At 42.0% G+C, this 12,551-nt stretch overlaps 1 protein-coding gene across 3 annotated transcripts; it reads left to right on the top strand.

Moving 5' to 3' along the window:
- Window positions 1-4,291: 4,291 nt before the first annotated feature.
- On the top strand, window positions 4,292-11,642 carry LOC147962293 (3beta-hydroxysteroid-dehydrogenase/decarboxylase-like). Of its 3 annotated transcripts, XM_087535887.1 has the most exons (9): window positions 4,292-4,743; window positions 8,052-8,141; window positions 8,225-8,358; window positions 8,563-8,721; window positions 10,082-10,135; window positions 10,172-10,204; window positions 10,279-10,358; window positions 10,825-11,032; window positions 11,114-11,642. In XM_087535887.1, exons 1-9 carry the CDS (start codon window positions 4,494-4,496, stop codon window positions 11,180-11,182), a joined length of 1,077 nt encoding a protein of 358 aa, XP_087392013.1. In that variant the 5' UTR covers window positions 4,292-4,493; the 3' UTR covers window positions 11,183-11,642. The 3 variants fall into 3 exon arrangements, with proteins under 3 accessions (XP_087392013.1, XP_087392014.1, XP_087392012.1); XM_087535888.1 differs by having other exon boundaries at window positions 4,293-4,743; window positions 10,082-10,204; window positions 10,825-10,953; XM_087535886.1 differs by having other exon boundaries at window positions 4,295-4,743; window positions 10,082-10,204.
- The last annotated feature ends 909 nt before the right edge of the window (window positions 11,643-12,551 follow it).

Genomic DNA, 12,551 nt, shown 5'->3' with positions numbered 1-12,551 from the left:
AGATCGGAGATCATGTTTACCTCCGCGTCTCTCCTATGAAAGGTACTCGTCGCTTCGGCATCAAAGGGAAGCTTGCCCCTAGATACGTGGGACCTTTCAAGATCGTTAGCAAGAGAGGCGATCTCGCCTATCAACTCGAGCTTCCTTCAAACTTTGCAAATGTGCATGACGTGTTCCATGTCTCTCAGCTCCGCAAGTGCTTCAAGACTCCTGACCGCACCGTCAACTTCGAAGACATTGATCTCCAAGAAGATCTCTCTTATCGTGAGCACCCCGTTGCTATTCTTGAAGAGACTGAATGCAAGACTCGCAACAAGTCAATCAAACTCCTCAAAGTCAAGTGGTCACACCATTCCGACCGCGAAGCCACCTGGGAACGCGAGGATCACCTCCGTTCTGAGTACCCGGCGTTCTTCCAGTCCTAGATCTCGGGACGAGATCCTTTCGTAGTGATGGAGTGTTGTAACACCCCGGATATGATTTACCTAATATGTAATCTAACTCTTGCCGTTTCCGAAAAAGATACACCTGAGGCACGGGAGGACCAGCAACGTATGCACGGAAAAGACGGCATACATCAGGGTCATGCAAGCTACACTCTTACCAAAGAAGAGAAGGAAATCTTCTTTGAATGCCTGCTCAGTATTAAGGTACCGTCTGGCTTCTCGTCGAATATAAAGGGAATAATAAGCATGGCAGAGAAAAAGTTCTAGAACCTAAAATCTCATGACTGCCACATGATTATGACGCAACTACTTCCGGTTGCATTGAGGGGGCTTCTACCGGAAAACGTTCGATTAGCCATTGTGAAGCTATGTGCATTTCTCAATGCAATCTCTCAGAAGGTAATCGATCCAGAAATCATACCAATGTTAGAGAATGATTTGGTGCAATGTCTTGTCAGTTTTGAGTTGGTGTTCCCACCATCCTTCTTCAACATCATGACACACGTCCTAGTTCACCTATGCGAAGAGATTAACGTTTTGGGTCCTGTATTTCTACACAATATGTTCCCCTTTGAGAGGTTCATGGGAGTCTTAAAGAAATATGTTCATAACCGTGCTAGGCCAGAAGGAAGCATCTCCAAGGGCCATGAAAATGAGGAGGTCATTGAGTTTTGTATTGACTTTATTCCTGACCTTAAGCCGATTGGTGTTCCTGAATCGCGGCATAAGGGCAGACTGGATGGAAAAGGCACGCTAGGAGGGGAACAAATAATATGTATGGACGGACATTCTCTCACTGAAGCACACTACACAGTTCTACAGAATTCCGCCTTGGTGGCTCCGTATATGGATGAACACAAGAATTTGCTACGCTCCAAACACCCGGAGCGGTCTGATGACTGGGTTTCGCCAGCTGGTTGCAGAAAAGTACCATGCATGACGCCTCTATTGAAGATGACTTGTACTTGCTGTCCCAGTTACCATCTTCGAATATAATGACTTTCAAAGGGTACGAGATAAATGATAATACATTTTACACGATCGCCCAAGATAAGAAGAGCACCAACCAAAACAGTGGTGTCCGCTTTGATGCAGAAACCAAGACGGGAAAGGAAACATATTATGGTTATATGCATGACATATGGGAACTTGACTATCGACGTGGTTTGAAGGTCCCTTTGTTTTGGTGCAAATGGGTCAATATGACACGAGGCGGGGTAACGGAAGACCCGCAGTACGGAATGACAACAGTGTATCTCAACAATCTTGCGTATGCAGACGAACCATTCGTCCTAGCCAATGATGTGGCACAGGTTTTCTATGTGAAGGACATGTCTACCAAGCCAAGAAAAAGAAAAGATAAGGAAGCGAATGCCAAGCGAAGATTATGGAAAGTTTGATGAAATTGCTCCATTCACAGTGAATATTGACCCGAGCATCCCGTTAAATGATGAAGATTTTCCATGGTTACGGTGCAAATTATGATATGTTGTTTCTATTTTTGCCAAGTCTGTCTCTTTCTGTTGCTCAACTATATATGTTGCATATCATCGACTCATGTGATGATGCAGGTGCATAGATCATAGATGGCGAAGAAGTGCTACGCCAGGAGTATATATACGACAAGTGGCCGGAGTGTCAGGCCCAGATGTACCAGTTTCCGGTTTCCGAGCGACAGGCAGTAGTTAGTTTAGGTTCACGCTAATGCGAGAGAGGGATACGAACTCATGTTCTCAAAGTGATAGCTCTTCTCGCGTATATCATTGTTTAGATGGATGACGATGTATTTGCATATCATTCGAGACTTGTATCGCTATTTTCGAGATGATGACGAGAGACCACTTTGTGTTGGATGATGATTATGATTATGACATGATTTGATGAGACTAATTGTATGTATATGCTATGATTACATTTGTATGTGTATGATATGCTAAAGATTATTGTATAAAGCCTATTCAAATACAAAACAAATATGCAGGAAAAAACTAATAAATAAACTATTAGTAGCGAGGGGGGAAATTTAGCAGTAGCGCCGCATTGTCAGTAGCGCGTCCTAGCAAATAGCGCTATAGATAATATCAATAGCGCCCTTTCCCAAAGAGCGCTACAGCTATTCATGTATAGCAGTAGCGTGGGACAACAGACGCTACTGCTATACGTTAGCTGTAGCGCCTTATTAGTAGCGCCGGTACCCGCGCTACTGAGAGGCCCAAAACCCTCGCTGCTCCTAGGCTTTTCCCTACTAGTGCAAGTATCTATCTAAACATACAAATAAGAATATTTTTCCTTTCAGAAAGAAGATAAGAACAAGAGGCTCATCACGGTGGTGTCGGTGATGAGATCGGCGCGGGTGATCGACGGCGGTGAAGACGGGGGCGGGGCGTGACGGACCGCTAAACCTAGACAAATATTGAGGAAAATGGAGCTTGGAGGTCGAGCTTGGAGAGGAGAAAGCTTAAGTAGTGTGGCTCGGGCATTCCACCGAAACCTTGTGTGCATAGGAGGTGAGCTAGAGCACCACCAAGCCCTCTCCCCCTCGGCAAGAAAAAACAGAGCAGTGTGCTCTGCTCTTGCGCGAGGGGGAACATATAGGCACCACCATTGGATCCGGTTGGTGGCATGAACCGGGACTAAAGGGGGGCCTTTGGTCCCGGTTCATGCCTCCAACCGGGGCCAATGGTGGTGGGCCAGGAGCCAGGACCATTGGTCCTGGTTCGTCTCACAAACCGGGACCAAAAGGTCTAGACGAACCGGGACCAATGGCCCACGTGGCCCGGCCGGCCCCCTGGGCTCATGAACCGGGTCCAATGCACCCATTGGTCCCGGTTCTAGACTGAACCGAGACTAATGGGCTTACCCGGCCTGAACCTTTGCCTCCTTTTCTACTAGTGCATGTATGGTCAACCGTAGTTGCCGTAACTAGTTGTCACATATGCACACCTGTAGTTGCCATCTATCACCGTGTGAGCGTCATGTGGACGAAGAGCTGTTTCGCCCACACGTTCGGGGAAGCGTTCCTGTGTCCGTTCGGGCGAGGAGGGCCCCCACGTGTGGCACTAAATGATAATGCCTACACAGCACTGGGTGCTTACATGACTCTCCACCCAGATGGCAACTGCTTCAAAAATTATGCAAGTGGATCGAACGACATCGAGTGCATGTGGGCATGTTGATAACTGTCGCACGTGTGGGCATTATTATTTTGATTATTTTTAAGATGGGTCAATAATTATCTAACTCTAATTATAGGTACCTTGCCACACGCAGGAAACCAACAGAGACGACATAAAGATCACCCGCCACTCAACCCAACAGGAACAAATCTCCTACCGACAGCTGTTTAATTGATCACCAAGGAAAATTAATACCGGCCTGCACCCATCAATCCGTCCATGACTTGTCCTGCAGCTCATCAAGACACACCGAAAATATTAATTATTGCATTTATATACTTTGTCGTCCTGCAGCTCATCAAGACACACCGAAAATTAATACCGGCCTGCACCCATCAATCCGCCCATGACTTGTCCTGCAGCTCATCAAGACACACCGAAAATATTAATTATTGCATTTATATACTTTGTCGGGCATATAAGCAGCCCATGTGCTTATTATTACTCTCTCTGTATAAAATATATTTAGGTACAGAGGGAGTACTATTTTGTGCGGCGCACCATGCATGGCTGCCTCAAATCCGATCGACCAACCATTAATTAATTTTCCTATAGTATATTTGGTATTTTACAAGAAATTAAGTCACTAATACAGCAATGCAGAGTCAGATAGGTCTGCCATGACATTATGTTTTCCACCTAACGGCCAATCGGTCACTTACTCCTGCCGAGAAACACACGCTACTAATATGCCAGTCGTTTTAGCATTTCCTTCATCGTCGTCGGTCTCCTTGATCAGTCATAGTTTTCTTCAGGGCAACCCAAAGGATCGAGCGACTAAAATCGTACACATCCGTATATAGTACAGCTATCAAGCTAGCAGCTGGATTGTACTAATACGTACGTACAGTACTTGCTAGCACGCGCATGCATGGATCCTTCCCCGGTCGGCCAGGAAGCACGTCGGTTGTGCGCGGTGACCGGCGGCCGGGGATTCATGGCGAGGCACCTGGTCGCGGCGCTGCTCCGCTCCGGAGATTGGCGCGTGCGGATCACCGACCTCGCCCCCAATGTCACCATGGAGCCCGACGAGGATGATGCGCTCCTTGGCGCCGCTCTCCGTGACGGCCGCGCCGCCTACATCTCTGTCGACGTCTGCCAATTGGCCCAGCTCACACAAGGTACTTCTATTATTCTTAGGAAAATAAAAGTACATAGTGCGCATGAGTGTCGTCCGGTGCGGCGGCATCCCAATGGAATTTTGATATAGAGAGAATCCATGCGTGCATGCATGAATCTTACACATCATACTAACATCATTGTACTAATTGCTTTTTTCAGTTTTTTAAAATGTTTTGTCTAACTAACCGTTAATCTGATTGGTGATCCGTTTTCATCGGTGAGCTCGTCTCGACGAACCGCTTCAAAACAAGATCTCATGTTGTCATGTTTTCTCAAAAAAAAAAATTGTCGCCTCTAGTTGCCAGAATATGTCAACATAGTTGCGAATGCTAATTGTGAACAGTTGCTGCAATAATTAAGTGTTGTTACCGGATAATAGGTATGTATGTTTTTAGATGTTGTAACGTTTATGAAAGGTATAGAGTGTTTGGTAAAAAAGAGGTATAGAGTGAATTTCTAAGTGTTAACAACAGGACAAAATAGGCATTAAGCCACAGAAATACCATCGACCAAGTTTTCTACTAGTATCTATTGAAGCTCACCAATATGACAATCAAGTTAATTTAATCTGACAATTGAGTGTATCATAATCTAACAACTAAGTGATAGTAATCAGGCAACTATCTTCGGAAAAAAGTTGCCAAAACATATTGACAGGAGATCTAGTTTTTAAGATCTCGTCGTGAGAAAACTAACGGTGAAAGTGGATCATCAATTGACTTCACGGTTTGAGAGATAAAACTTTTTAAAAATTTAAATTTAGAAGAATATCTATTGATGTCATGTGTTTTGCATGCATACATGCATGCATGAGAGAGAGAGGAGGGAAGCCGCCGCATGGGAAATCCTACATGTTGGTGCCGCTACGATAGTCAAGTCTATTATTCTTTTATAAGACATTTTTTAGGGTAGGTAGGTACTCCTATTATTTTGTCCGAAAGTATTCCTTCTTTAGTTTTTTTAACTTCAACTAAACATTTTGTGAGTTCATGGCTTCCAAACACAATTGAGTTCCAATAATATTTTTGCCCCCATACAAAAAATTAGCAAATGTACACACGGTATTTTATCAGTATTTTTCTTGGACTTCATCATGTATCATGTACGCCGGTAGTTTCTTTCTTTTTCTTTGGCCTTTGCATCATTGCGACAATTCTTATCTATACCTAATATTAAAGGATGGTGCCTTTCTCTGATTTCCGGTCTGTCCGCCTACCCTAAGTTGCCTATAAAGTTGAAATAAATTATTCACCATGCCACCCATAAGTACAAAAGAAACTCTTTGTTAATTGTTTCTTTTATTTTTTTCGCCAATCATTGAAACTACCCTTAATATTGAAGTAAATTACCACCCCATCACCCGTAAGTAAAAAAAAATATTCGTTAATTTTTTCTTTGAATTTTTCATCTCTCATCAAAACTGCTCCAAAATTTGATGTAAATTACCCACCTCGCCACCGTAAAAGTGAAAAAAATGAGTGTTCCTCCGAACTATTGGTACGCCATAGGGCCCTTCTATTTTCATCCATCATGAGACTGAATTTTTCTTTTCCTTCTCATACACGCATCAATGATGTACTCAAAAAGATGCACGCATCAAGGATCAAGTCCAACATTGATCCATTGTGAGCATGTTAGAATGCATGTCTTACGTCAACATTCGAGCCGGTTGATGCACAAATATTCAAATACGTGTATATACATGTAGTGTGAATATTCGAACTTAATTTGAAGACCACGGTTTTATTGTCCCGTTGCAACTCACGGCCCTTTTTGCTAGGTAATTATTAAGCAGAGTTAAGACCAAAGACAACCACTGACAAACATTTACAGGATATGAAATAGTAAACACATATAACGGAGTCTACTTCTTCCACAACAACACATTCAAGAAGGGATCAACGACCCAGTGTTATCGTCATCACGTTGGACCAGAGACATGTTGTACATTGATTTTCATCCTAAATACCAAGATCAGTTAGTGAAGACCAATACAACATCAAGTAAATACCGGTTTCATCAAGATAACACTACAAGTTCTTTGCTTCTGAGCCCTACCAATAAAGGCGTGAAAATCGTTCTTACCACTCCACACCACCGCAAGTCACACTGCAGCATCCACACAGTCGGAGCCGGTGCCCCGATGCTAGAAGCCGGTGGGGAACCGCCGGCATGCCCCATGCCCATCAGCACCAGACTCTGCCGATGGCGCCTTGAGCCTCCTTGTGTAATGGTCGGTGCCCTCGCACCAGGTGATAATCCCCTTTGTGCCGTCAGTGAGTGTGACATGCGACCACCACCGCCGTGCCTGCAAATGCATTGACGGGCCTGTAGATGCGCTATTTGCACCCCTTGATCATTGAGGACGGGCCCTCCCGACCAGTGGAGGCCGCCGCCGCCATGACTATCCGCTTCTCCGTCGTGGATGATATTGTGTGTTGTGTCGTCGATGCAAACGTGGACACCATGAGATGCTCCCGGATTAATTCCCGGTGGTCCAGTGCACCAATCCATCCACCCGGGCAGCCCCAATGGTGAAAAACTAGATCACAAGTTAACTGTTGTGAAGTATCGTGAGGAGGGCCCCTTTTATATCAGCAGCCAAGGCCACCCCGTGGCGATGAGGTAGAGCTCATGGACAGCGACTGCGCCATCACTGCTCCCCATGGTGTGCTTCCAAACTACTCAAGGCTCTGCTCACTTGACTATGCTTGTGGAGCGCGAATGGCAGCGAGTCTCCAGGCAGCCTGACGCACGTAACTCTGAACGCTCCTGTACCTGCTGAGGAGAGAGATCGACGAGGCCTCCGGTTGCTCACGGGCTGCCTGCAGCCACGACCCCCGGACCTTTCCAGCCCTGCAGCATCTCATGGGGAGGCGCACGCGCACCCTGCAGGCCATCCGCCGACCGCAGCCGCCATGGTAGAAGGGTGAGTCGTAGATGTGAAATCACCTCCCCGTGAAAAATAGATATGGAGGTTTCTTCGGGCGTGCGATCTCTTCACGTCGATAGCTTTCTACATTTATAACAAGTTAGTTATGTTTTAAAAAGAGAAGCAAAAAAGAAAGAAAAATAGCTAAGAAATGCTATGAACAGATGTGAATCTATCAATTCCTTGTTTAGGTAGCAGAGGAAATGATTAAATGTGATCTATGTCATGTGGTCTTCTCCACCCAAGGACAAAGAGTCTATCCAGCGGGATAGACAATCTTGATTCCTTATTCTATCTCTGTTCTTGACTAGAAGAATATTTTGCTTAAGCTCTGACCACAAGAGTTATAGTATATTCGTGTCTTGTGCACTGCAGCTCTGGAAGGGGTAGATACTGTTTTCCACACTGCTACCGCGGATCAGATCAAGAACAACTTCCAACTCCATTACAAGGTCAACGTCGAGGGTACGCCAGTTTAATTAATCTTTTGAACATCAGGCAGCTGGTAGATTCAAGTTAATTCATTTTTCCTGTTATCTCGAGCACAGGGACAAAGAATGTCATCAAGGCTTGTAACACATGCAAGGTTAAGACACTCATATACACTAGTTCCAGTGCAGTTGTATTCGATGGAGTTCATGGCCTCTTTGGTGCAGATGAATCAACACCATATCCAGATAAGGTTGCCCCACATAATTGAATAAATCAATTTAATTTAGTTGATTGCTTGTCACTCCCTCCACAATTGCATCTGTAACTAGTGTTATAGTTTATATCACTAATTCTAGTTTTTAATTAGCTTCTCAATAGCATATTTTCCTTCATTCTTCTCTTTATACAAATGGCACAGTACGTATGGCTAACCTTGCGGTTTTCTTGTTATCAGTTTCCTGATGCATACACACAAACCAAGGCAGAAGCCGAAAAACTGGTGATGAGAGCCAATGGAATAGATGAGCTTCTCACTTGTTGTATACGTCCTGGCCCCATCTTTGGCCCTGGTGACACAATAGTGCCAACTTTAGTTTCTTACGGAGGAATGATGGTAAGTACATCTATATTGCACATAACATGATAAAATCACCAAAACATAGTTCTAAACTAAATATTTTCAGTAATCTAGGTTTTCTACCTCTCTTAATATATAGAAAATTAATTTGGAAAAGTTTGCAACATGCAATGCTTCCTCATGAATATGGTCGTAAAATCATCAACCTCGCACATTGAGGTAGGCTGTAGTAGAATCAGCACATGCATCATGTTTTTTCCGACAACATGGAATGAAATTAGACTTATTTATATGAATAAAAAGGGGCGGGAAACATTACAAACTTGGGTTAATTCGAGGAAAACTGATTGAACTAAAACAACTAGCAACTTTCCATGCTAACTAGGCTCGGACCATAGCCAAATAAAAATTAGCTGGCCATCAAAATTGACAACCACACATACAAGCGGGGAAATATCAGGTGCTCTCGTCCTTGGAGTGCTCCCCATGCTCCAATTTGAAAACACCAATTTTAATTGTTTTAAAAATTCTAAAAAATATATGGATGTTCACAAGGAATATGACTACAACCCCCAAGACTTTCAGGTCCAAACTCAAAATGTACATTCAGATACAAAAAAAGACAAATTCAGATGTGAATAGTGTCAAATGTTGTTTTTGTCTTTTTATGACACTATTCAGGCTAGATTTCATATTTTTGTTTCTGAATGTTCATTTAGAGTTTGGACCTGAGATCTTTAGAAGTTGTAGCTACATTTCTTTGGAACATTCATGTTTTTTTAGAATTTTTTGAAATACTTAAAACTGTTTTATTTAAGTTGGAGCATTGGGAGTACCCCAAGAATGAGAGCACCTGATATTTCCTCACATACAAACTTAGACACACCCCATTCCGTCCTGCTAGTGCTACCAAACGTAGTCATCTTCACCCATTGCAGGAAAACCCCTGAGGATGCACCTCTATGCCCGCTGCAGTGGAACAAGCCATGATTACCAACCCATGGATACTTGGTGGTGAAGACATATCTCAAGGGGTGGTGGATCTGGGCCTCACGACTACTAAACCTATTTGGGATTTTTGGCAATGTCACTAGAATGGGTGCAACAACGGAGGGTGCCTCCATTATAGGATACACACTTGTCATGTGATGTTTTTTTCATTTAAAAACACAAATATATTTTTTCATTTAAAGACTCTCTCTTTCTCTCTCTCTCTCTCACTCACTCTCTCTCTCTCTCACTCACTCATCACTCTCTCTCTCTCTCTCACACACACACACACGTACACACATGAATATTACCTAAATTCATATAGTTTTACAAAAGAGAACTTTATATACAACTGGATTTATTGTACTCTAGTTTGAAGCACATGACCTATTATTTATTGTTGCAGATCATTGTTGGTGATGGCAAGAATTGTGATGATTTTGTATATGTTGAGAATGTGGTGCATGCTCATATATGTGCCGAGAAAACCCTTTCTACCAAAGACGGTGCAAAGAGAAGTGGAGGCAAAGTATGTACATTTATTGCCGAGCAGGAAAAATGTGATTCACCTTAATATTCTCCTGACATATTTAATTTTTACAGACCTACTTTATAACTAATATGGAGCCAGTGAATATGTGGGACTTTATTTACATGGTTTTGGAAGAACTTGGATACAAAAGGTGATGTTTCCTATTCCCTTGTACTGTATCAATTCCATAGTTCACATTTTTAACCTCTTTTATCAACAATATATCTAAGTTACTTAAACATGCATAATATTATGCTTCGATGAAACAAAATAAAGTGATTGTCCTATGCCACCAACATCACATGTTCCTACATTTGCACGCACAAACGACTTCTGTATTTATTCAAAACAACTGAGACTTAAGGACATATTATATGTTGTGGATTGGTTGTAGAACATAGTACATGTATACAGCTACATGTAAATGTGGGCTTGCATTTTGTAGAGTAAATAGTCACATTTCTTCATTGTTACCTATAATTATATTGTATATGTATTAAGCTATCAGGCAACATAATGTTACATTACCAAGATATATTTTCGTTAGGACAATGGTTTATTTCTTCTAATAGGAGTAATAATTATTCATATAACTAACTAATGGAACTATTTTGCAGCCGTTTCAGATTAAGAATACCTTTATGTCTTCTGGAGCCGATAACATTTGTGGTAGACTGGAGCTATAATAATATATTCTCGCACTATGGAATGCGTCAGCCCAGCATGCTAACATCCACAAGAATTAAGTATGTGACCCTCAATAGAACATTCAAGTGCAACAATGCTGTAGAACAACTTGGTTACAAAGCAATAGTGTCACTCAAGGTTGTTACTTTAAATTTTCTTAGTTCAATTTCTATACTTAGTATTTTTTTAACTAATACCTTTTATGACCTTCGGTGTTAGGAGGGAGTAAACATGACTACCGATTTCTACAAGCGCTTAAGGGCGCGAGATATGCACATTTCTATTTGAGAAGGGAGAGGGTGCACAATTCAACAAACGCCAACCCCTGCACCCAACAATATCTAGATGTATATCCTTCTATCTGAAATCGAAGTGTGTTTGCGATATTAGACCATAATAAGATTCACAATTTATGGTACCTATCACTATGAATTGCAGATGAAGGAAAATATATATACATGTAAAAGTTGAAATTGATTAATTTGTTGTGTGGTCAATCCTACCACTCATGAAGCCTTTTTTGACTAGAAACTATTAAAGGCGATCTTGGTGTGAAGTCAAGTTTGAAAACATGATTAGGATCTTGTGAGTCATAAAAATCGGAAGCATGTTCAACATAAACAAGTTCACATTTATATCCATTCGATATGTGTAATGTGGTATTTATGATGTGTAACACAGTGAAGCGAGATCCTAGAAGCCTATTGTCTAGCTACGATTGTTTATATCAAAATAAAGTTCAAACTTTGATCCGGTGTGAAGCCTTGGGCAATAAGTCAATCTTTATTTTGCACCACATCTCGTACCTCCTTGTTTTGAAGACTCACTTTGTGCCAATGATTGCGTGCTTGGCAAGTTGGCATCATGTCTTTCTGCCAAGATCGACACTTGGTTTTGGTGAATTGTATGACTGACGACTGAGCATGGCATAGAAATATAAAATCAACGCCCCCTTTTTTGTTATGAATATTGGAAGAAAAAATAAAACCATCATTCATACATACATACATACATACATACATACATACATACATACATACATACATACATACATACATAAGTGTCCAGTACCACATGTGTCTAGAGAAGAAGACGATGTCTACCTGATGGTGGGCTAACACCAATGGAATGTCTTCAGTTGCCAATGTCGCCCCGACGTTAAACGTCTGTGACAACATGCAACCCTAAGAAGATATCCAATGTGCAAACACATTCTAACTTATCACCTAGTAGGGTGGGGGACTCTTTAACTCTCACACTAATGTGGGTTGATTTACCTATGACACTAGTCTACCATATTTGAGTTTGATCTTCTGAGATTTTGTCACGTAAAGCATGGGGGACCGCCAGAATGTAATGACCCGTAGTTTAGAAGAGAGTGGGGACTTTTTCGCGATTGTGCACTACATTCATGCATACAAAAATTGAGGTAAATTTCAATTTTTTTAACTTACGAGAACTTGAAACGAATAGTAAATTTGCGCATGAACCTTGCTCAATTTTCAAATTTTAGATCACAACTCAAATAACATGAAACATAGGGATCATATTCCAAATGTACAATTCAATATGAATTGGAAATTGACATAAACAAATCAATAAATGGTGAATAATTATTAACAACACAATAATAGGGAGTAAATATATTTTCCATTTC

Source organism: Triticum urartu, chromosome 7A (genome assembly GCF_056163025.1).
Source record: "Triticum urartu cultivar PI428250 chromosome 7A, HENAU_Tu73, whole genome shotgun sequence".
Classification (NCBI taxonomy): Eukaryota; Viridiplantae; Streptophyta; class Magnoliopsida; order Poales; family Poaceae; genus Triticum; species Triticum urartu.
This window is presented reverse-complemented; position numbering and strand designations above follow the sequence as displayed.

What these genes read in the sequence shown, in the direction of transcription:
- LOC147962293 (XM_087535886.1), top strand. Translation starts at nt 4,494, where the DNA reads ATGGATCCTTCCCCGGTCGGCCAGGAAGCACGTCGGTTGTGCGCGGTG. An exon ending in TTACAAGGTCAACGTCGAGG is followed by an intron (nt 8,142 to 8,224) that starts GTACGCCAGTTT and finishes TCTCGAGCACAG; the next exon opens with GGACAAAGAATGTCATCAAG. An exon ending in CAACACCATATCCAGATAAG is followed by an intron (nt 8,359 to 8,562) that starts GTTGCCCCACAT and finishes TCTTGTTATCAG; the next exon opens with TTTCCTGATGCATACACACA.